The sequence below is a fragment of the Ahaetulla prasina genome, chromosome 4, assembly GCF_028640845.1.
Source record: "Ahaetulla prasina isolate Xishuangbanna chromosome 4, ASM2864084v1, whole genome shotgun sequence".
Lineage (NCBI taxonomy): Eukaryota > Metazoa > Chordata > Lepidosauria > Squamata > Colubridae > Ahaetulla > Ahaetulla prasina.
Window position 1 is genome coordinate 27,519,086 of NC_080542.1, and position 24,271 is coordinate 27,543,356.

The window sequence follows — 24,271 nt, forward strand, 5'->3', positions numbered from 1 at the left end:
TCCACAAATCATAAAGAGAGGCCATCGTTCCCCATTTCTGGGTTTGTATGAGCTGTGAGATACAAAAGCAGGCAGTGATTCTCCTCTCAATGTCAGTTGTTGCAGGAAAACAGCACAAGAGACCTCTCGACTGTGTTCCTCACTTCTAGGACTCCATGGAGGACTTAACAGCTGTCTTGTTCATTTACTTAATGTTTCTTGGCCAGTTGAGAAACTGTAGCTGGAGATGATGTTCAATTGAAATGCATATTTTCTGTATGGGACAGTGGTGGGTTTCCAGTTTTTTTACTACCGGTTCTGTGGGTGTGGCTTGGTGGGCATGGCATGGTTTGGTGGGCGTGGCTTGGACATGGCAGGGGAAGGATACTGTAAAATCTCCATTCCCACCACACTCCAGGGGAAGGATACTGTAAAATCTCCATCCCCTCCCCAATCCAGGGGAAGGTTACTGCAAAATCCCAATTTCCTCCCGATCAGCTGGGAATTGGGAGGCAGAGAATAGATGGGGGCGGGGCCAGTCAGAATTTTTACTACCGGTTCTCCGAACTACTCAAAATTTCCGCTACCGGTTCTCCAGAACTGGTAAGAACCTACTGAAACCTACCTCTAGTATGGGACCTTTAGCAGTTTATTGTCCTCATCTTCAAACCACTTGGTGGTTTTGAAGATGATATGGCAACCACTGAAAAGAGATCAGGCTGAGCTAGGAAGAACTGGGGAACTGGGAAAATGCATAACACGTTCCCCTCCATTCTCACAGGTTGATGTGGAAAGCTCCAGCATTCACAGGTGTTATGTCATCTACTTGCCAAAACTATATAGGAAGTCCTCAACTTATGGCCACAATTGAGCCCAAAATTCCTGCTGCTAAGCCAGAAAGTTTTTATAAGTTTTGCCCCGTTTTACAACCTTTCTTGCTAAGGTTGTTAAGTGAATCATTACAATTGTTAAGCTAGTAATATGGTTATTAAGTGAATCTGGCTTCTCCATTGACTTTGCTTGCCAGAAGGTCACAAAAGGTGATCACATGTCCCAGGCACACAGCAACCATCATAAATATGAATCAGTTGCCAAGCATCTGACTTTTTTTTTTGCCAATTTTTTTTAATATAGATAAACATAATTTAAAAAATCCTTTTGAACAAATTATTGGCCAGGTACATTTTTAAACATATTAAATTTCACATATTATAATCTAATACAATAAATCTTCCTTCTTCTTCCTAAATTCAATTATTCATTTGCACAAAATTTGATAGAAAAAAGGGTCAAATTCAACGCATTCAGAAGAGTATTTGAGTGAAGTCTAGTCCCCTGTGGTTAATTCCCCCTAGGGGGAACCAAGCATCTGACTTTTGATCACGTGACCAGGGGGTTGCTGCAAGTGGTTAAAAATGTGAAAAATTGGCATAAATCACTTTTTTCTGTGAGGTAACTTCGAATGGTCACCAAACAAATAGTTGTAAGCTGAGCTCTACTTGTACTGTACATCAGGGAAGTGAGCTTGCATATTCTTGGTCAGAAAGTTGTAAACAAGGGGAGGAAGGGAAGGAGGAGTGCTAGGTTTTATATTTTGAAAAGCCTCTTTCGACCAATCCTGTAACGATTAGAGCACTAGAGCAGGGGTCTCTAATCTTAGCAACTTTAAGCCTGGAGGACTTCAACTCCCAGAATTCTGGGAGTTGAAGTCCTCCAGGCTTAAAGTTGCCAAGGTTGGAGACCCCTGCACTAGACTATGTGAGGTTATTATTCAGTATAATTTCTTGCTAGGACCAAAATTATTATATTTGTATCCTGTAAAAGAGAAAAGCACTATATTAATCATTACTGGATAATCAGACTTTGCTTCCAGATAGATCTCAGTCTATGGAGTGATAACACCAGTTACTGCCATTTTGTCATGAGGGATCATGAAAGTTCAGTGATATAGTAAAACAAGAATTCAAACAAGGAGAGGGGGGCATTAACAATTCCTGAGTTCCTTTGAAGGGGGTTAGGATTTTTGTTATTCTGGAACCAATGATAGCTCTATGGGGAGGACTCTGCACTCTTGTATTGTTCATCTGGAGGGGAAAAGGTGAGCATTAAGAGATGTGCTAAACCAGCTACAGGTAGTTCTTGACATACAATGTTTTGTTTAGTGACCGTTCAAAGTTACAATGGCACTGAAAAAAAGTTACTTATGTCCATTTTTCACACTTGTGATTGTTGCAGCCATCTGATCAAAATTCAGATATTTGGCAACTGACTCTTTATGACCGTTGTGGTGTCCTGAGGTCGTGTGAATCCCTTTTGCGACCTTCTGATAAGCAAAGTCAGAGGGGAAGCCAAATTCACTAAACTACTATTACTAACTTAAACAACTGCAGTGATTCACTTAATAATTGTGGCAAGAAAGGTCGTACAATGAGGGCAAAACTCACTAAAAAATAAACTCACTTAGCAACAGAAATTTTGGGCCAACAGTGCTTGTAAGTCAAGGACTACTGGTATTTAAGGAACAGAATACTCCAGTGGATTCTGGAAAGTTCTGTTCCTTCTCTAGACTAAACCAATTAAGTTGTTTTGTGACCAATATATTATTTTTGGAAACCCACCAGTGCCTCTCCAAATAAGCCAGCTCAGCATGATCCAGAGGAGGAACAGTAGATTTTGCCAGTCCTTAGTAAGCATTGAACTGATTCATCAAGCTATGGCCTTTCAAGACGGAATGCAGGAGAAGTGGCTCCTATTTTCTCTTACCTTTAAAAAAGAGTCACTCGATATTGAGATGGGAGGCATACAAACATAATAAATAAGTAGATCTCTAATGCTGTTAACTCAGCATTAATTCTTCAGTGCTCCATAGCATTCAACAAACTTTGAGAATAATTCAAAACATTTATTTTTACCTCTCTCTGTTCAAGTGTCCTGAACAGACTAGATCAAATGTCAAAAGTGTTTGAAACAACTTGGAGCAAACCTTCGGGAGCTTGCCAGGCAGATTCCCACAAAATGTTCTAATGCTGTTTCCCAACAGCCCTTGCCCTAACTATTTTTACACCACCTCATACTTAGGCTGGATTTAAAGCCATTCATCTGCCTGTCTCCATTCCATTAAAGGGAAACTTGCGGCCATTATAGTTCCATGACAGGATTTCAGTAGCTAACAAATCATTAGCTGCACAGAAATCCAGATTGGAGTCTAAACTAGGATTTAGAATGTGCATAGCCATGCTTTTTAAAAACTGTCTCACAATGTTTGCACACATCCAGGAGAGTAAATCCTTAACTTATGACCATAATTGGGACTAGAAGTTCTGTTGCTAAACAAGGCAGTTATTAAAGGAATCATGCCCAATGTTATTACCTTTTTTTACCACAGTATCCCTGCAGTTGTTGAATGAATCTGGTTTACCCCATTGACTTTCCTTGTTGACAACCAGCTGAGAAGTCACAAATCATGACCACCAGTGGCGAGTTTCAAAATTTTTTACTACTGGTTCTGTGGATGTGGCTTGGTGGGTATGGCTTGGTAGGCGTGGCAGGGGAAAGATACTGTAAAATCTCCATTCCCTCCCCAATCCAGAGGAAGGATACTGCAAAATCCCCATTTCCTCCCGATCAGCTGGGAGGCAGAGAATAGATGGGGTGGGGCCAGTCAGAATTTTTACTACTGGTTCTCCGAACTATTCAAAATTTCTGCTACCAGTTCTCCAGAACTGGTCAGAACCTGCTGAAACCCACCTCTGATGACCACATGACCCCAGATGTTCCAAGCATTGCAAAAACTGATTGCCAAGATAGCCAAATTTTGATCAGATTACCATAGGGATGCTGTCACAGACATATTGTAAGGACTGGGTCGTCATTTTTTCAGTGGTGTAATTTCAAAAGGGGACTATTTCAGAAGGATATTTTTAATACTAAAAATACAATATTAAGCCAGTTTTTTAAATGGTTAAATTATGTAGATAAATATTGGCTATGATGAATGTATTTCAGGGATGAAATGTAAAATTTGTTACTACCGGTTCTGTGGGCATGGCTTGGTGGGGGGGTAATGTGATTGGGTGGGCATGGCCAACTTTTTTTTTTACTTTTAAAAGCATTTTCAGCCGAAGAGGTTGTAAAAAAATGCTTTTAAAAGGTTCTGGCGATCAGGCAACTCAGCTGGGATCACCAGAGGAGCCTTTTAAAAACTTTTTTTTTTACAACCTGTTCAGCCGAAGAGCTTGTAAAAAAATGCTTTTAAAGGGTTCTGACGATCCCAGCTGAGCTGCGACTCGTGGATTTCAACTCCCAGATTTCCTCAGCCAGCCATGCAGTCCACAAGTCTTAAAAGTTGCCAGATGTTCTCTCCTCCTCCGCCTCCATCCAAATGATGGCTTAATTAGCCGGCACTATCAGCTCTGGCGACAAAAGAGCCAGTGTCTGCCAAGAGCCCTCGTTATCTTCCACGACGCTGGTGAGTCACAAGCTTCAGCTCTAGTCAATCAGTGGATTTGCCTGTTACAAAGAGACACAGCAGCTCTGGCTGCCTTTTATATCCTGTGGGGTGTGGTTCCATGACTCAGCACTTCCTAGGCCTGCGCCACCCTTGTTTTTGTTGTTCCCTCCTCTCCTGCCTACGAAACCTAGGATTCAACCATGCCTGATTGCTGTCAGCTGGGTCTGCAGGCATGGGGGGGGGAAGAGTCGTTATCTCTTTCACCTGGCCTGCTTCTGGCTCCTGGAGCTGAGCCAGGGAAGCCGGTGCTCCTGAGGTAAGTCCTGACGGCCCTTCCCCCTCACTGTCCAAGTCACTTTCTGGCAGCAGGGCCAGCTCAGGGGGCGCAGACACAACACCAGGTTTGGAGACCCGTGTGTAGAGAGACTGAAGTAGCACCCTTATAACAGGAGTTCTCAAGGATCTGTGATGGGAGAAAGAAGTTGACTGTATTTGAAGCAGCTGATTTCCCTGAGTATTGATCAAGGGGGATGAATATGGAGCGCTGCCCACCAGTTGTCCTTTTAACATTTGATGCAACAATTCATAAGGCAGAAAACATAATTTGCATTATACCGAGGCTGTATCTCGAATGTTTGGGGCTACAATTCTTTTTATTGTGGTACTAGCTGGTCCAATATAGCAATTACAACCCAAAGCATTTATAAGGCATCAAATGGTGAAATACTGCTGCTGCTCAGTAGCAAGAGATAAATGATCTCTCATCAGAGAACAAACCTTTTTTCCTATTATACCTCAAATTTCAGGGCAGAATTCTTAGGATGGGAAACAAAGAACTCTTAACATTCTAGAGACAACAGATTATGAACAACGCTGGAATTAAAGACTGAAAAACAATTATGTGCTAAGGCAGAAGAGATTTCCTACAGAATTGTACCCAACTCCCTTACTGTAAATCTGTGTTTACTCTAAGCTCAGACGTCAACACACTTTGTCAAAATGTAGTATGCAACAGTGGTGGAACAGTTTGCCCAGCTCAGGTGAACCGGTAGTTCCAATGGTGAGCTAAGAGCATATTGGTTCGTTCTGACTGTCAGCTGGCCCCTCCTGCCCATCCCTGTGCTATACCTACCTATATTCGTTCGTTTTTAGTCCAGCTGATAGGCACGGCAGAGCGGATTGCCGCATCTCAGCTGTTCTGAAATGTGATGCGCTTGCGCAGAGCGAAGCGTATGCAAAGCGCATGCACAAAGTGAACCGGTTGTTATTCCGGTTGAAACCCACCGCTGGTCTGCAACTTTTGAAATTGGAGCATTGAGTGAAATGTGATATTTTGACTGGTTCAATAAACCATTTTAAATAGGCTGGCTAAATGCACCAAGGCGGGGTGGGGTGGGGTTGTCCTCCCCGGGCTCTGGAGGCTTTTCTCAAGCCTCCAGGAGGGCAAAAACAGCCTCCCCAAGCCGGAAATGGGCCCGTTTCTGGCCTTCCTGAATTTCCGGTAGGCCCATTTTTCACCCTCCCCGAGCCTCCACATGCACCCTGCACTTACTTAAATCCAAAACAGGCCGCATGGAGACTCCTGGGAGGGAAGGGGCAGGGTGGTGAGGCCAGCCAGGAATGGGATTTGGGGGTTCTCTGAACTGCACAGAATCTTAGCTAGAGGTTCTCCCAACCTCTGCGAACCCCCAACAGCCCACCCCTGGTTGCATGATATGCTAAACTAGTGGTAGTCAACCTGGTCCCTACTGCCCACTAGTGGGCGTTCCAGCTTTCATGGTGGGCGGTAGGGGTTTTGTCCGATACTGAAGCACTTTCCTTTTTTTTAATTTAATTGATTTTTTAAAAAAAATTCATAGCATTATTTAAAAACATTTTCATTAGGTTTTCATAAAATTCCCTGTGACAATTTAAATTTCTGAAAATATACTATTTGTATTGCCCGCGCATAAGTTTAGTTCACGTAAGTGAAACTAAATGGCGCTATAGTGCGACTGCAAACAAAAGAGCCTCATCCCAGAATAGCTTGCGCATCTCCCCTCACACCATCCAGCTGTAACAGACAAGCAGAGCTGGTAGCCGGTGCCCCCACCCACCCAATCCATAATGCGCGAGAGGCATGCGCAGACGACGATAAAAGGTGCATTACTGTGGAACTGGTGGGCGGTTAAAATTTTTTACTACTAACAGAGATACAAAAGTGGGCGGTAGGTATAAAAAGGTTGACTACCCCTGTGCTAAACCATAAGTTATGGTTTGCAAATTTGGACAACATGCAACACTAAAATAAAACAACATATTATGTCTTAACGTATTGTTTCCAGTGGATCTCTATGTTAACAATAGAGTGAATAGGCTAGGTGTGAGGTCTGCCTCAGTTCAAAACTCAAGAATAGAATAGAATTTTATTGGCCAAGTGTGATTGGACACACAAGGAATTTGTCTTGGTGCATATGCTCTCAGTTTACATAAAAGAAAAGATACGTTCATCAAGGTACAACATTTACAACACAATTGATGATCAATATATCAATATAAATCATAAGGATTGCCAGCAACAAGTTATAGTCATACAGTCATAAGTGGAAAGAGATTGGTGATGGGAAAGAGAACCCCCAGCTCCACTGAATTAGAGAAGAAGTATTTTTTACTAAGTTTGAAATGATAAAAGTGAAATCAAAGCAAGATCTGATTCTTTCAGTTACACACTGAAAGTCACCCCAATTATCTCCCTCCAGGGTCCAGCACAGAGTCCAATTAATGTCCAATATGATGTTATGGGAAAGATCTGCAAATATTTTTCATGTCTGGATGGTTGACCTTGACGGAGTATAAACAATTCCACTCAGCATCGCCATAATTCATGAGTACAAACCTCCCTTCCAGTTCTCATGGGATTTTTTACACAACAGCTTGCTCCCCCCACACTCCCTGTTTCTATGACAGCCGATAGCAAGCATGCTGCAGAAACCCACACTGGAGGTCTGGCTGACACTAGGAGCAGAGAATGCCCTTGAAACCCATCCAACCAAAACACAGTTGAAAGCTGTAAAAATGAAACTCCTTTGAAACAGTACAGAGCCATTATATTTTTTCCAGGATGTTTTACCTACTTATGGTTCAGCCCAATGTTTCTCAAGTTGGCAAATATAAGCCATGTGGACCAACTCCCAGAATTCCCTAGCCATCATGTTGACTAGAAAATTCTGAGAGTTGAAGTCCAGACATCTTAAAAGTTGCTAATGTTGAGAAACACTGGTTAGCAGGGTTAAGATTTTTTTTGTGTAGCCTTTGCTCCAAGTACAATAATTGCCCTATCTGGCCCTACTTTGTATAATCAGCTGGAATCCAGCTGCTAAATGTCATATGTAGGAGCTGACATGCCATAAATTAACATTATTCATTTTTCCTTTGGTGATACAGACCCATGATGAAGAGGGATGAGCAATGTAGACTAGGAATTTTCAAACATTTTCAGGCCACAAGACCTGTTAATTACAAAAAAAAGTCCCAAACACCTGATCGAGAAGCAAAGCTCTAGTGATAGAAAACCAGCTGCATTGAAAAGAATTATCCCACAGTTCCATCAAATTCTCTATGCACTCTACAGTTCCATGAAGCACAATCTAAATACCCACCACCTCTCCCTAGTCATCTAAAGCCAGTATACCTCAACCTCAGCCACTTTAAGATATGTGGACTTCAACTCCCAGAATTCCCCATCCAGCGTAATGGCTGGAGAATTCTGGAAGCTTAAATTCACATACAGGTAGTCCTCAACTTACGAATGTAATTGAGCCCAAAATTTGTTGCTAAGTGAGACATTTGTTAAGTGAGTTTTGCCCCACCTTACCACCTTGCTTGCCACAGTTAAGTGCAGCAGTTAAATTAGTAACACTGTTAAGCGAATCTGGCTTCTCCATTGACTTTGCTTGTCAGAAGGTCTCAAATGGCAACCATATCACCCTGGGACACTGCAACCATCAAAAATACGAGCCAGTTGCCAAGTGTCCGTATTTTGATCACTAACCAGTGGTGGTTTGTCCCCGGTTCAGACCGGTTCTATAGAACTGGTAGTAAAACCAGCAGAAAGCTCTGCCAACTGACCCAAAAGTCATCAAAAGCAATCTGTGCATGCGCAGAAGAGTGCGCACAAGCGCAAGTAGAGAGAGCGTGTGCATGCAGGCACAATGTGAACTGGTAGTAAAGGTAAGTAGAACCCACCCCCGCATGTAACCATGAGGATGCCACAATGGTTGCCAGTGTGAAAAATGGTCATAAGTCACTTTTTTTATGGCCACTGTAACTTTGAACGGTGCCTAAATGAACTGTTGTAAGTCAAGGGCTACTTGTACTTTAAAGGTGCTGAGTTTGAGGAACACGGCTCTAGCCCCTTTCCTCTGCAACCAGCCTGCGGGAATATAAAAATCCCTAGAGATCAGTTAGGAAACCGACCGCCTGAAGCTCTTCTCCGCACGTCCATCTTACATGATGGGAAAATCAATGGAGTTACAAACGGAAAAACCTTCCGGGCAGCGACACGAAATCTCAGCAAAGCACTGCCAGAGGGCGAGGTGGGGGTTGGGGGGACGGCCAGGCCCAACACGGTTGCGGAGGAGGGTGGGGGACGGACGGATTTGTAGACTCTTTCTGTTTGAAGTCCTCCAATTGGACGAGTGGAGAAGGTAGGATCAGCCTGGAAAGTTGATTTTCAAAGTCTGACGGACGAAGACGGAGCGGTCGCCTCCCCCTCCCCGCAGTCATGGATGGCTCGTAAGCGGTTGCTTGCACCCCCTCTACGCCTGTTAATAATCAATAATCATTGATTTATGTTGATTGCTTATTTCGTATCCTATTACAATCACTGCGTCGTATCTTATGATTTATGATGATTGTGTTTTATGATTATGATAATTATTTATCACTTGTTGCTTGTATGTCCACTGAGAGCTTATGCACTGGAGACAAATTCTTTGTGTGTGCATTCACACTTGGCCAATAAAGAATTCTATAAACGTGCAAATGTGTTCGATTCCTGTGGCTTTTCATAGTCATCTGCAGGGCAGTTGCTTTAAGAGCACGTCGTCCGCCAGATCCTCCTTTTTACCTTCTGACCTGGTTCCGTTTCCTTTTTTTTTTTTTTTGCAATGCTGTTCTTCCGCGGGTGTATTAGGAGAAAGGGCGTGAGAATCCGCTAACGGCTAATATCGCGGCTCTCAGACCGCAGCAATATCACGAGTTTCAGATCGCTTTCTCCAGCAGGCAGCATTCTTGCTTAGGGAACTTGCTACCGTAATAGATGTAATACAGCGGCATCTCAATAATAGCCATATTAAGCCTTTGAAAGCGGCGCTATACATCCGTAGAATGGAGCTCTTTTTTAACTCCAAGCTTTTCAGTGGGCTTTCTCTTTTGTAAGTTTCCATAGGATCGCAGATGCAAACTTCCCAGATTTCAAATTTATTCTAAAACCTTCCTTAGATAGAGCTTGTCTGCTGGTTGTTTGATGGATGCACCCTTTGGCAGAACTACCACCATGTGGTTTTGCTGTTACAGGATCTTGATTTGGAGGGTGTTTTTATGCAGCTTTCAGAGATCAACCATAACATTAGCTAGTTAGATTCTTACTGGAAAGTTATTACAGGTAACCTGTGTTTGGTGACTGTTCAAATTTACAATGGTAGTGAAAAAGGTGACCTACAACCTGTCTTTGCACTTACAACTTTCACAGCAATCCTATAATCATGTGATAAAAATTTGGATTTTTGGCAACTAGTATGCATTCACAATGGTTGAGCATGTGGGGTCATGTGATCACTATTCTTGGCCTTTCCAGCTGGCTTCTCCCAAGCAAGTCAATGGGGGAGGGAAGATGGATTCGCTTAACAATCATGTGATTCACATAACAAGTACTGTGATTCACCAAACCACGGGAAATTTTTTTTTGTAAATTTGAATGCTATTAATTTAACAACTGCCTTGCTTAGCAATGGAAATTCTGGTCCCAATTGTGGTTATATGTCAAGAACTACCTGTATTCCTCAGAGAAATAGCACACTTTTGGTTCATGTCTGAGCTTCCTTGTATATAGCAACTATTCCGTTTTTATTACTCTGATCTGTAACTGCTAATAAAATGTCAATCTGATGAAGTGCCATTGAGATTACAATATAGAGTCCTTTTAGAATCCTTTTAATGTAAATTATAATTTTTATTTTGTCCATGCGAATTTCAGGTCAACCCTGGTGCAATCATGACATGCTGGTTTCAAAATACTAATTCCACTAAATGTATCCCTTCCTAAGGACTGGCCAGTTTAGTTGGGGAAACAGGATGGGAAATGCAACTTCAGCAAATAGATCCTAGTGAATTAATACAAGTTGCAGATTTCAGAAGGGTATTTTTAATACATTTCAATATTTTGTAACACATGCATGGGAAGGTTTTACAGTGTGTGTTGTTGCCTTTTGTAATATATTTTTTCCTGTAGCTACCGTACTCCCTCCCAAGAAGCCTATCGTGCAGCCATGGTGCTTTCTGGAGCTGGTGATGCCCTTGGATATCGCAACCAGCGCTGGGAATACTGTACTTCAGGGCCCCAGATCCACCAAGAGCTCCAGGAAATGGGGGGACTTGGCAAGATCCGTGTAGCTCTTCCTGATTGGCCAGTCAGTGATGACACTGTGCTGCACCTGGCAACTGCTGAGGCCCTTGCCACAGGTGAGTAGTTGGAAGCGATGAGAAACCTTGCAGTCTTATTTTGCAAATTTTGGTTTCCCTCCCACCCCCCAAATAATACTTCTCTCATGGTACTTTATAGGAGTTGGTGGTTTATTAAGTATTCTTGGTAAAATGTTCCCAGATGCATCTGTCTCCTATCTTAGAGGGCCCTCCAGGACTCATCCAATAGTAGCAACTCCAGATTTTTAACCAGCAGTGGCAACAGATCACCATTTTAATTTCTTGCTTGATGTTGAAAAAACTAAGCAGGATCCAAGCTGGTTAGTTCTTAGGTAGGCAAATAGCCGGAAATACCAGGGTTATAGCTTAGATTACTGTTTCTTAACCTCAGCTACTTTGACATGGGTGGACTTCAATTCCCAGAATTCTCCAGCCACCCTTTTTAAAGTTGCTGAGGTTGAGAAACACTGGCTAGATCAGGGGTCTCCAGTCCCCGGGCTGCACCCCACTGCTCGACTGAGGCCTATTCAGAACCAGGACATAGGCTGGCACACACAAGTGTGTGCATGCAGCTCGACTTGCAGTCAAGCTGTGTGTGTATGTACGTATGCACTGTCCCACTGCTCATGCAAGTCAAGCTGGATGCACATGCATGCCAGCCCACCACTCACACAGTCCAGTTCCCCTTTCTCCCCTAAGCTGGGCTACCAAGCTGCAAAGGTTGGGACCACTGACCTAGATGACTGGAAGTCCAAAGATAATAGTGGCAGACTACTCCTGTACTATTACCAATTAGTCAAAATGGACATGAAGTCAGTAGGAACAGTAGCTACCTGAGATAAATTGGAGTCATAGGGCCTAAACAGACATTCCTAGGATCCTGGCTTGCAACTAGTATTACAAGCCTTCTGAGTTTAGATTTTGGGATTACAATAAGATTTCATTTTTTTAGTTCTTTATTCAGTTTTGTATAGCTGCCTTTCTCAACATTTGTGTCTCTGGGTAGCTCACGTCATTTTAGGGTACTCACGCTCTTGAGGTGGGTGATTCAAGATGATGCTGAGGTATGAAGGCTCATATTCTTAGCACTGATAACACAAGTGTTTTTCTCAACAACCTTTCCCAATTGGACGCAGTAAAGTCTGGTTGCCCTACAAGTTTTACCTCTACAATCAGCACTGTCAACAAGAGAAATATTACAGGAAAGGGGTCCTTCAGAAGATCCCTGCATATAGGAATTTTGAGTAAGCTTCTATTGATGATAAACTACATCAAAATAAATCCTCAACTGAGTCTCAGATTTAAAAATAAAAATGGTTCTCTTGTGTTTCCCATCTTTTTTGCATAGGGAAGACTGGGGAGCCCTTGTTCCAGGAGCTGGCAAGATGCTATGTAGAGGGCATGAAAGATATGGAGGGAAGAAAACCTGGACCCACCAGTATTTTGGGTAATACACCATATATTTATTTTTGCAAATTTTAAGTACAGATAGTCCTTGACTTATAACCATTCATTTAATGACTGTACAAAGTTAGGAGGTCACTGAAAAGAGTGACTTATGACTGGTTCTCACACTTATGACCATCACAGCATCCTCACAGTCACATGATCAAAGTTCAAGCACTTGACAATCAGAATGTATTTACGATGGTTGCAGCATCCCAGGGTCATTGTGATTGCCATTTGTGACTTTCCCAGCTGGCTTCCAACAAATAAACTCAATGCGGAAAACAGGATCCATTTAACAACTTGGAAAGTTCAATCCTGACAGACAGACCACACATACTATCTTCACATTGTAAATGCCACTATACATTATGTTGCATTAAAGTTACAAGACTAGCAGCTCTTTGAGTTAGTCTAATTTTAAAAAAGTAATGTTCAAAATTCCAGAGATGTTCTTTATTGTAGTAACATAGAATAACAGAATTTTGAAAGCTATCATTATTTCTCTCTACTCCCATGTTTCTCAATCTTGGCAACTTTAAGATGTTTTGACTTCAACTCCTGGAATTCAGCAATGTGTCTGGTTAGTGAATTCTTGGAACTGAAGTCCAGATATCTTAATGTTACCAAAGTTGAGAAAGAGCGGTCAACATGATCTTGTGGGTTTATTTTGAATTTCTTGCACTTTCCTCTTCTTTTCTGTCTTAAAAATGTCTTCCTCCTTTCTTTACTTAACAGCTTGCCTATTCCTTCCCCTTCTCCAAGGTTAGCTCTAAATTTCTTTACAGAAAGAGTGACAGCTTAAGGTTACACAGCAAATGTTCAATAGAATAGAATTATTATTTATTTATTATTATTATTTATTATATTTGTATACCGCCCATCTCCCGAAGGACTCAGGGCGGTTCACAGTCAAAAAACAACAGAAAACATATAATAGATAAAAAACAGCTAAAAGAATAGATAGTTAAATTCAATTGATGCTCTAACTTTTAAATACAAATTTAAAACCTCATTTAAACCCCTTTTTTAAAAATCCTAATTTAAAACTACATTCAAGCTAGTCCTGCTCTTCGAAACAGCAACGTCTTCAGCTCGCGGCGGAAGGACTTGAGATCGGGGAGTTGACGAAGCCCCAGAGGGAGCTCGTTCCAGAGGGTAGGGGCCCCCACAGAGAAGGCCCTCCCCCTAGAGGTCGCCAGCCGACATTGTTTAGCTGATGGTATCCGGAGGAGGCCCTCTCTGAATAGATTTTTTTTAAAAATAGAAACTATAACTAAACAATAGACTTCTTTTATCACCACTCAGTCAAAGCCACAGTTTATAACAGCGATGTTATGGATGAGAGTTATATTTTTGTTCACTTTTTTGTACAATTTTCAATAAAACATTTAAACAAAACTAATACAAGGCAATGTAAAGTATGGAAGAAAAAATAAAAAGAAAAAAGTGCAAGAAAAGTTGAAAATAGAAAAGAAAAAATATAAAGAAATGACTTTTGATGTTTTTCACAACAATTATAAATACAAATATACTTTATCCTTTCTCTCGAAAGTTACATATTATTCTCCTTTCTACAATCTATACTGTCTAATAATCAAAATAGCAATAGCAATAGCATTTATATATCGCTTCATGGTGCTTTACAGCCAGGAGTGAAATTTACTTACCTTCCCTACCAGTTCGCCAATGTGCTTGTTCCGCTCACACGCGCTGTCATCTGGATATGCACAAAACCTTTTGTGTTGCAAAATGTTGCAAAAAAGTGACATCATGACATCTGTGTGGGTGGGCGGAGTCTCCTGCAGCTGCCGCTACCGGTTTGCCCAAATTGGATATAACCGGCTGGATTTCACCCTTGTTTACAACCCTCTCTAAGCAGTTTAGAGAGTCAGCATATCACCCCCAACCATCTAGGTCCTCATTTCATTGACCTCAAAAGGATGGGAGACTGAGTCAACCTTGAGCCGGTGAGGATCGAACTCCTGGCAGTGAGCAGAATCAGCCTGCAATACTAACCACTGTGCTACCACAACTCCTAAACCATCAATCACACATTAATTTTTAAAAAAAAATATGCAGAAAGCAATAATGAATTTAGTTAGTGTCTTTTCTCTAACCAAAGAAGAAAAAAGATTTTGCAGTAGGTTCTTTAATTTCAGCTTAAGGGAATAAAAAACAATTTTTAAAAAGTAGTAAAGTTTTTGGCAGTGGTTTGCTCTCCAAGATTGTTTCAATTTAGTTTCTGAATGTTTCATTACCAGACTAGGTAACATCATCATCAGGATTTTCTTGTCCTACTCTCCTTAGCTTATCAATGTCTCATATGCCAGTTTGGTCAGTTGGTCGTGTGATTGGTTGTTCATTTGAAGCCACATTTAAATTCTGAGCAGCTGATTGGTTCTCTTGTTGATTGATTGTTCGAATGGTCTAGTTTCTTATGTATTCATATGCTGGATCTAGATCAGGCCTGTCAAATTAATGGCCCACGAGCTAGATATGGCCTGTGTAGGCCACGGCCACCCCGGCTCCACAAAGGCAAAAAACGTTGTGATACAGCATGATCCGGCCCGCAGTGTGGTAAAGTTTGACACCTCTGATCTAGATCAATATGCTTATATTAATACATAAGCAATCAGATCATTTGAATGACTAATCAATAATAGAACCAATCACATTATTATTATTATTATTATTATTATTATTATTATTATTATTATTATTATTATTACTACTACTACTACTACTACTACTACTACTACTACTACTACTACCACCTCTTCAGAATTTAAATATAGCTCCAAACTAACAACCAGTCATACGAACAACTGGCCACACTGGCACACGACATTGATAAGCTAAGGAGAACAGGACAAGACAACTCATGCTGATGATGTTACCTAGTCTGGTAATGAAATGTTCAGAAACTAAATTGAAACAAACCACTGCCAAAATCTAAAACCCAAGCTACAAGTATTTTCTGTTATTTCAAAGCAGTCAAGTTTCTTTAGCCATACACAAATCTTTCACTTTAGATCAAAACCTTTATCGTTGTTTTTTTGTAAACTAATATGATGTCCAGGACAAATGGTATCTAACTGAAAATCCAATGTCATTTGGCCAATAAACATTTCAGTGTGCTATTTTTTTCCCCACCTGCTTCTAGGAACATCTCAGTTACGTCCAGGAGAGCCAGGTGGATATCACATTCCCTTCAACTCTTACGCAACCGGTTGTGGTGCAGCTATGAGATCCATGTGCATTGGGCTTAGGTAATACATGTTGAAGAGAAAATACGTGCAAAGTAGCAATAGGAGAATGATGAACAGTCAACACAAGATCATCCTGATTCTCAACCAATATCTCTTCCAGGTATCCTCAGCCTTCTGATCTCAACACCTTGATTCAAGTCAGCATAGAAAGTGGAAGAATGACACATCACCACCCCACAGGTAAAGGGATGTATGGGGCCATTGTTGCATGACTGACCAATCTCAAGGCTTAAGGAAAGCAAAAACAAAACAAACAAGATTATATTTATGCTGGGCAGCTTTTCTACAATACAGAAAAATTGTCCTGGGATTGGTCCTGTAGTAATAGCAATAGCACTTAGACTTATATACTGCTTCATAATGCTTTTACAGCCCTCTCTAAGCAGTTTACAGAGTCAGCATATTGCCCCCAACAATCTGGGTCCTCATTTTACCCACCTCAGAAGGATGGAAGGCTGAGTCAATCTTGAGCTGGTGAGATTTGAACTGCTGAACTGCAGCTATTAGTCAGCTAAAGCAGCCTGCAGTTCTGCACTCTAACCACTGCGCCACTTCAGCTCTAACACAGGCTGAGCAGGCTTCTTTCCATGTAGCAGGATGTGGTGGTAGAGCCTAAAGCAGTACAGTTGGCTTTTTTGAGGTGTACATGAAGGACCTGTTGTTGTGATATTGGAGTTTTCTGGGATTTGGAGTTGCTAAACATGAGTGATTGTAATTGTATTGATGACATCACAAATACTGTATAATACATACGTTTCCTATCTATCTGGATGTAATCTGAATGGGATTTCTAAAATAAATAGGGTTAAGCCACTTTTCCCCAAATTGTTATTGGAAAAATTCTGTTTGAGCCTGTTCCTAATATGTAAAATCCTAGGAAAACCAGACAATTTCTATGTGAATCATCTTTTAGAGATTTAAAACCCTTCTTCGCTTGTGCAGTAGCCAAACTCTGTGTTGCCACAATGAAAATAAGGCAAACTTGGTCTCAGGAATAAATGCTGCTGTTTTATTCATCAATTCAGCTTTCAATCAATCTGTTTTTATTAAGTTACAGACCAGATTTATCAATTCAGCTTTATTATGTCTTAATTTTCTTATTTTATGCAATATGTATTTTACTTCATAGATTGTAATATTTTAGACATCCTTCTTCAGTGGTGGGTTTCAAATTTTTTGCTACCGGTTCTATGGGTATGGCTTTGTGGGTGTGGCATGGCTTGGTGGGCGTGGCTTGGTGGACGTGGCAGGGGAAGGATACTGTAAAATCTCCATTCCCACCCCACTCCAAGGGAAGAATACTGTAAAATCTCCATTCTCCCCCACTCCAGGGGAAAGTTACTGCAAAATCCCCATTTCGTCCCAATCAGCTGGGACTTGGGAGGCAGAGAATAGATGGGGGCAGGGCCAGTCAGAATTTTTACTACTGGTTCTCCGAACTACTCAAAATTTCCGCTACCAGTTCTCCAGAACTGGTCAGAACCTGCCGAAACTCACCTCTGCCCTGTTTACATTTGTACAGTTAATTACAGTAATATACCGGCACAGAAACATAGTATAGTTTCTATAAAATTTCTTGTCCTATGAAAATCCTTCGGGGATGAGCTTAGCTATATTGTCTGTTTCCTTTTCCCTCCTTACTCTTTTGGTGCTAGAAATTTTTGTGAAACATCACAACACACCCATTGTCAAAGCCAAGAAGTGGGATCTCATTCACATGCTCTTATCTATGTGGTCATGTGAAATGGAAAACAATTTCATAGCACATAATCAGTCATAGTACCAGTAACTTATGTTACCCTTTTATTATAGAGACTCTTGTTATGTTCATATTTTATTTCATCCATTTGATTTTACTTTTGTGCTGCATGTTTGGCTAGTCATTGAACTTAAGCTTGGGGTAAATTTCAGTAATTCAATCACAAGGAAGAAAGTGGTGGTGGTGGTAAACTATAGAATCCTGAAAGACACATCCTTTCTCTACTTCCCCTTTTTAGGCTATCTGGGATCTCTGGCTTCGGCCCTCTTCACTGCATATGCTGTCCAGGGACTGCCCCTTGAGCGCTGGGGATCTGGGTTGCTGAAGACTCTGCCCCTTGCCCTGGAATACATCCAGGCTGCTGGGATTGAGACTGAAGCCAATGTAGCAGCTTGGTCCTATTTCCAAGAGAAATGGGAATGGTAAGTACCATAGTTGGGGCAAGAGAGGGAACAAGGAATGCAGGGTTTTTGATTACAGCTGGAAGCCATGGAAGAGGAGATATGCGATTCAAAAATGTGATAGACAGACAGACAGATAGACAGACAGACAGACACACACACACACAAGATTTGAAGAACAATTTTTTTTTTTAGGATCTACTTTCCCAATTTGGGGAATCCCCTGGAGCTATTCCAACTGGTACACAGGAAGGAAGAAATCACGTTCCTAGTTTGCTAGGTTTCTCAGGACTTTTATGTTCCTTTTGCTCCTATGCTTGTATCAGCAAAGGGTCAAAGTTCATGAGTGTGCTGATAACACATTAACCTCTTTACCCTGAGCCAAGCAGGTGAAAGTTATTTATAAAAATAATAAAGGCAGGATATAAATAAATAAGATCATCTATACAGAGCTATTAGACGAGAATATGGTGGCATGGGAAATTACCAATGCATCATACTAAGCCCATTTAACAGCACAAGCTTCACTAGCTTCCTATGAGCTTTCAAGTACAATTCAGGGTGTTGGTTACCAATTACAAATCCCTTCTAAATCCTGTCTGCAGTTATCTCTATCTGCCCCATGAGATCTAGCGGGGTGGGTATGTGTCCTTCTAGGAAACAAAGTCATTACGTGGGACCCAGGAAGTATGCCTTCTCTGTCCGAAAAACACCTGCTCTTTGGAACCGCATATTCCTCCCCAAAACTTCAGAGGTCTCTGAACCTATTAGCCTTTCACCTATTTTTTCCTCCCAAGTATTGGGCTAGAGGTTAAAAGAGTCCACCTGAGAATGATTTGAGGATCAGATTATATCTATGGAGATTCTCAGTTATCCAGGTCATGGTTGTCCAAAAGTGCTTTTTCAAAAGGCAAGAGGAGCCAGAGGAGCATGAAGGGTAAATTATGCAGAAAAACTAGTGTCTAAGAAGTGGTGGCACCCTTTATTGTCCGTTTTGAACAGCTGATTCTTCCACAGTGAACTTGCATGGTTGCCCCACCTCAGCCAGGGATTCACCTGATTACTTCAAGAAGCAGTCCATTCAGGGGAGCAAAAGTGTTGATTTCCAAAGCCTTCCCTTTCCCAGGGAAGTTTCTAGAACTGTGGAGAACCTGTAGCAGAGGTCAAGGAATTTGCTACAGCCCAGGGGGTTCTTCTGCTGGGGAAAAAAACAAAGGCCACATGCCTTCTGAAAAAAAAACACTTTTGGGGAAGATCAGATTATGTTATCTATTCATGCTATATTGTGCTGTTCTTTGTCCTTCTGTTTACTTTATTTTTTAGCCCTATGCCATCCTCCCAGAATCCCTATTTGCGAGCTGGGCAGCCATATAACTAGAATAAATAAATGTAACTTAATTATCCCACATTTAGGTACCTCTCAGAACGGGGTCTCATCGATGGTCAGGGCCCAGTTCGATTTCCTCCTGTCTATGGTCCTGCTGAGCGGGATGTCATCTACAAAACCTTCAGCCTGGATGGTTGGGCTGGGCGGAGTGGCCATGATGCACCCATGATTGCCTATGATTCCCTCCTGGGCGCTGGAAGCAGCTGGGAGCAGCTCTGTGGACGGTCCATGTTCCATGGGGGTGAGTGACAACCTCCTCTGTAAAATGCTTGATTATTATTATTATTTATTGAATTTTTATACCGCCCTTCTCCCAAAGGACTCAGGGTGGTGTACAGCCGGAGATAAAATACAAAATATGTACAATTAAAACATATCAAAATTACAAAAACGGCTAATAATTAAAATTAAATTTAAAATATTTAAGAATATTAATAAAACCCCAATTTAAAATCAAACTATTATGCCAGTCCCGCTTGAATAAATAAGTATGTTTTTAGCTCACGACGGAAGGTCCGAAGATCAGGCACTTGACGTAGGCCAGGGGGGAGTTCATTCCAGAGCGCCGATGCTCCCACAGAGAAGGCCCTACCCCTGGGGGCCGCCAGCCGACACTGTTTGGCGGACGGCACCCTGAGGAGACCCTCTCTATGAGAGCGTACGGGTCGGTGGGAGGCATAGGGTAACAGCAGGCGGTCTCGTAAGTACCCGGGTCCTAAGCCATGGAGCGCTTTAAAGGTAGTAACCAAAATCTTGAAGCGCACCCGAAAGACCACAGGAAGCCAGTGCAGACTACGGAGCAGTGGTGTTACGTGGGAGCCACGAGCGGCTCCCATTACTACTCGCGCAGCCGCATTCTGGACTAACTGCAGCCTCCGGGTGCACCTCAAAGGCAGCCCCATGTAGAGAGCATTGCAGTAATCCAACCGAGACGTAACCAGAGCGTGAGTGACTGTGCATAAGGCATCCCGGTCAAGGAAGGGACGCAACTGGCGGACCAAGCGAACTTGGTAAAAGGCCCTCCTGGAGACGGCCGCCAGATGTTCATCAAAGGACAGCCGTCCATCCAGGAGGACGCCCAAGTTGCGAACCACCTCCTTTGGGGCCACTAACTCGCCATCCCGGTTGGATCATCGCAATCTTGGTCCAAGCTATCCCAAAGCTGAACGATTTTATCGTATAGATAACCGTTAAACTCCTCAGCCCGTCCCTGTAGGGGGTCATCCCGTCCCTCCTGATGAAGGAGGGAATGGGTCACCCGAAACAGGGCGGCCGGGCGGTTATCTGCCGATGCAATGAGGGTGGAAACGTAGGAATGTTTCGCCTCCCTCATTGCCACTAGGTAGGTCTTAGTAAAAGACCTCACTAGTGTCCGATCAGCCTCGGAACGGCTGGACCTCCAGGTACTCTCTAGGCGTCTTCTCCGGCGTTTCATCTCTCTTAGCTCCTCAGAAAACCAGGAAGCCAATTGAGATCTACGCCGGGTCAGAGGCCGCAAAGGCACGATACGGTCCAAAGCCCCAGCCGCGGCCTGTTCCCAAGCCGCAACCAGTTCTTCAGTCGTGCCGTGGGCAAGATCCTCAGGGAACGGCCCAAGCTCCATCAGGAACCTCTCCGGGTCCATCAGGCGCCTGGGACGGAACCAACGTGTTGGCTCCGTCTCCCTGCGGTGGTGAGCGGCGGTCCGAAAGTCTAGGCGAAGAAGAAAATGATCTGACCATGACACCGGTTCTTTCACTACATCTCCTAAATCCAGATCATTAACCCACTGACCAGAGATAAAAATCAAGTCTAGCGCGCCTCCCCCAATGTGTGTAGGGCCATCAGTTACTTGAATCAGGTCCAAGGCCGTCATGGAGGCCTGGAACTCCTGAACCACCGTTGATGACAAGCCGGCCGATGGCAAGTTGAAATCCCCCAAGACTAAAAGTCTGGGAATCTCAACCGCCACGCCAGCAAGCACCTCTAGTAGCTCAGGTAGGGCTGTAGACACGCAGCAAGGAGCCAGGTACGTGATCAACAGCCCCATCTGATTACAATGGCCCCACTTCACAAGGAGGGATTCACAGCCAGCTATCTGAGGAACAGTGGACTCCCTCGGCTCCAGACTTTCTTTAATCACAACCGCCATCCACCCACCCCTACCTTGGGCCCTCGGCTGATGGAATGCACGGAAACCCGGAGGGCACAGTTCAACCAGGGGTACACCCCCTTCTGCACCCAACCAGGTCTCCGTAATGCCCATAAAGTCCGCGGACTCCCTCTGAATAAGGTCACAAATCAGGGGAGCCTTGTTGACCACGGACCGGGCATTGCAGAGCATCAGCCGAAGACCCAAGCTCTGAGGGTCCTGACCATCCGGGGAACGAGTGAGGACTGGGGGCCGGAGCACGTGATCGCTTTTAAACACGTGATCCTAGAACTAGCTGACAATATGCTGTTCTAAACACATGTACACACACACACACACACACACACAAACACACACAAAACATGTGTTAGGAGTCTTAATTAAGGCTTCCAAGCTGGAATTAATTCCAACCAGCTCACTCCCAAAGAATTCCACAGACTACTCACAAGAAGTCAACACTAGTCCTCAAGGCAAAGGTAAGTGCAGTCCACTAGGCAAAAGCAAATCCCTAAGGCAAAGACAAGGCAAGGCAAGTCCCCAAGGCAAAGGAAAATCCTCAGGGCAAAGGAAAAGGCAAGGCAAGGCAAGAACACACAGTAAGGAAATGCTGGAATACGTTGTTCCCAGCATCATTTCACTTCCCTTACTGAGCTAAATAACTGCTTCTTGGTGCAGTTCATCAAGAGGGGTGAGGCTGCCTCCTCATGAGTAATCTGGCTGACCTTCTTTATGCCTGCCTCCTCTCAGCCCTATGTGTTCTCTGATCTAGAGGAGGAGGTAATTCTTCTTTATCTCCACCAACCAGCTGGATGCCCTCTCTACCCAAAGCCTCTGGGTTTCCCATCTGCAGCTGTGCCTCTCCTGTCTCTAACTCAGCTGGCTGCTCGTTCCCCTGTGCTCAGCCCCTTCACTCTTGACACGTAGCTGTCTGCTGCTGGTGCATCATTCTTTGAACTAGCATCTGGAGAGGTGTCTGAGAAAGAAAGCATACAGGGAAAGACAGCATACAAACATCACAGCCACTCATTATTTTTTTTGGTATGTTTCTCTTGTCCTCCAGGGGACAGTGACTCCACAGGGGTAATCGCAGCTTGCTGCTGGGGCCTTACATATGGTCTCCAAGACATCCCACCTGGAAATCACATGGAACTGGAATACCGAGACAGGATGGTCTCTGCAGCCAACTCTCTCTATCACCTGGCTTGGGAGCGGGGATCTGTTTGAGAAGCTGTTACCATAGCTAATATCCTCAATTCATGGGAAGGCATAAGCTGAAAACTTTCAATAGATTGAAAACTGCTGCTTTCAAAATAAATTGTAGCTGTATTCTGCCTCGCTTTTGTGGATTGGAGGAGGGATCCATGTCAGATTCTTAAGATCCCGTAAAGAGGAGTCTTTTAAGATATAGATTCCCAAGATCCTGTATAGACGTGTCCACAGGGAAGTGATTTAAAAAACTTCAAGATGGAACCAGAACCATGTGACTGAAGTCCCACTCTTTTGGGATGGAGTTTTAACCATATGGTTGTGGCTGCCATTTTGATTCCGTTGACCTTTTTGTAGGTGAACTATTTTCTTTGACTTGAAAGATAATCCATTTAATAAACAAGAGCATTGTGATTTCACAGAGGATTGTGCATTATATACACTATTTCTGGTAGCAACTTTTTATTATTTTACGTATTTTATAGCTAAGCTGAGCCACTGTGTGTAAAAATAATTCCTAGGCTTAAATTCTCAAAAGCGGTGGAAGAATCGCCGAATCCCTCCATGCAAGACAAATCACTGTTCATAGAGATCGAATTGGTCTCCTGCTGAAATGATGGAGGCAGTATTTGCCTGAAATCCAGGATAAATACATGATTGCATGAATGTAGAGTCACCCACCTGTGATACAAAAGCACAAACTTCATGCAAAATCCTCACTCACACAGCAGATCTGAGTACGAATGTGTTATTCATCCATGGACAAAAAAAGGACCACTAAATTAATAGGATTATGGATCTTTTCTATACAGATGAAGCTAGGTTCATTCATCAAAGCTGCATTATTTCTTCCAATTATGAGTATGTGTGACTTTGCCCTTTTCCAGTGGTAGGTATAATACCAGATTCTTTTGCAGGTAGTCCTTGCTTACCAACCACTTGTTCAGCAACCAAAATTGCAAGGTTGATGAACAAGAGACCGGTCCTCAAAGTTCTGGCCCTTGCAGCAACCTCACAGTCCTGTGACTTATGATTTTATTGCTTAGCAACTGACTCGCACTTACAACAGTTGCAATGTCCTGAGGTCACGTGATTGCCATTGGTAACCTTTTCCTTCAGTTTGTTTCCCACAAACAAAGTCAACAGTAGGCTGTTTACCATACCAAAGATATGTCAGGTCCAATCTTATAAAACTGAGCCCAGGCTACGGGACACCTGAGCCAGCCTTATTGGAGGTTGGATAAACTTGCATAACAATATTCATTGGCAAGGTTTCACTTGTCAGAGCTTACCACTGGACTTTGACTTTGCTTGGACTTTGGAAGCAAAGTCAGGGCATTGACTGGCATGAAAAAGGCTGAAGCAGCAATAAACGGGACAAAAGGAGACAGGACAGTTGGTGCAAAAAGCTGCTTGAAAGCGAAAACAGGATGTCTCCAGCATGGAAGATCTATAAGGAACAAATTGTTCACCTCTCCTCTTCAAAGCCAGAATGCTTTATGTTCGTGAATCTAAATTACAGCACCTTCACTGGGGCATCCCACATTTTTTAATAAAAT

General features: G+C 42.8%; 1 protein-coding gene across 3 annotated transcripts; it reads left to right on the forward strand.

Annotated features, from left to right (window-relative positions):
• The first annotated feature begins 4,727 nt into the window (after window positions 1-4,727).
• Window positions 4,728-23,148, forward strand: LOC131198605 (ADP-ribosylhydrolase ARH1-like). Of its 3 annotated transcripts, none has more exons than XM_058183422.1 (8): window positions 4,728-4,745; window positions 10,920-11,149; window positions 12,459-12,557; window positions 15,723-15,828; window positions 15,929-16,008; window positions 17,826-18,009; window positions 19,402-19,616; window positions 22,567-23,146. In XM_058183422.1, the coding sequence occupies exons 2-8, from the start codon at window positions 10,957-10,959 to the stop codon at window positions 22,728-22,730; spliced, it is 1,041 nt and encodes a 346-aa protein (XP_058039405.1). In that variant the 5' UTR covers window positions 4,728-4,745; window positions 10,920-10,956; the 3' UTR covers window positions 22,731-23,146. The 3 variants fall into 3 exon arrangements, with proteins under 3 accessions (XP_058039405.1, XP_058039404.1, XP_058039403.1); XM_058183421.1 differs by lacking the exon at window positions 4,728-4,745 and adding an exon at window positions 9,059-9,202; XM_058183420.1 differs by lacking the exon at window positions 4,728-4,745 and adding an exon at window positions 9,125-9,233 and having other exon boundaries at window positions 22,567-23,148.
• Window positions 23,149-24,271: the final 1,123 nt, after the last annotated feature.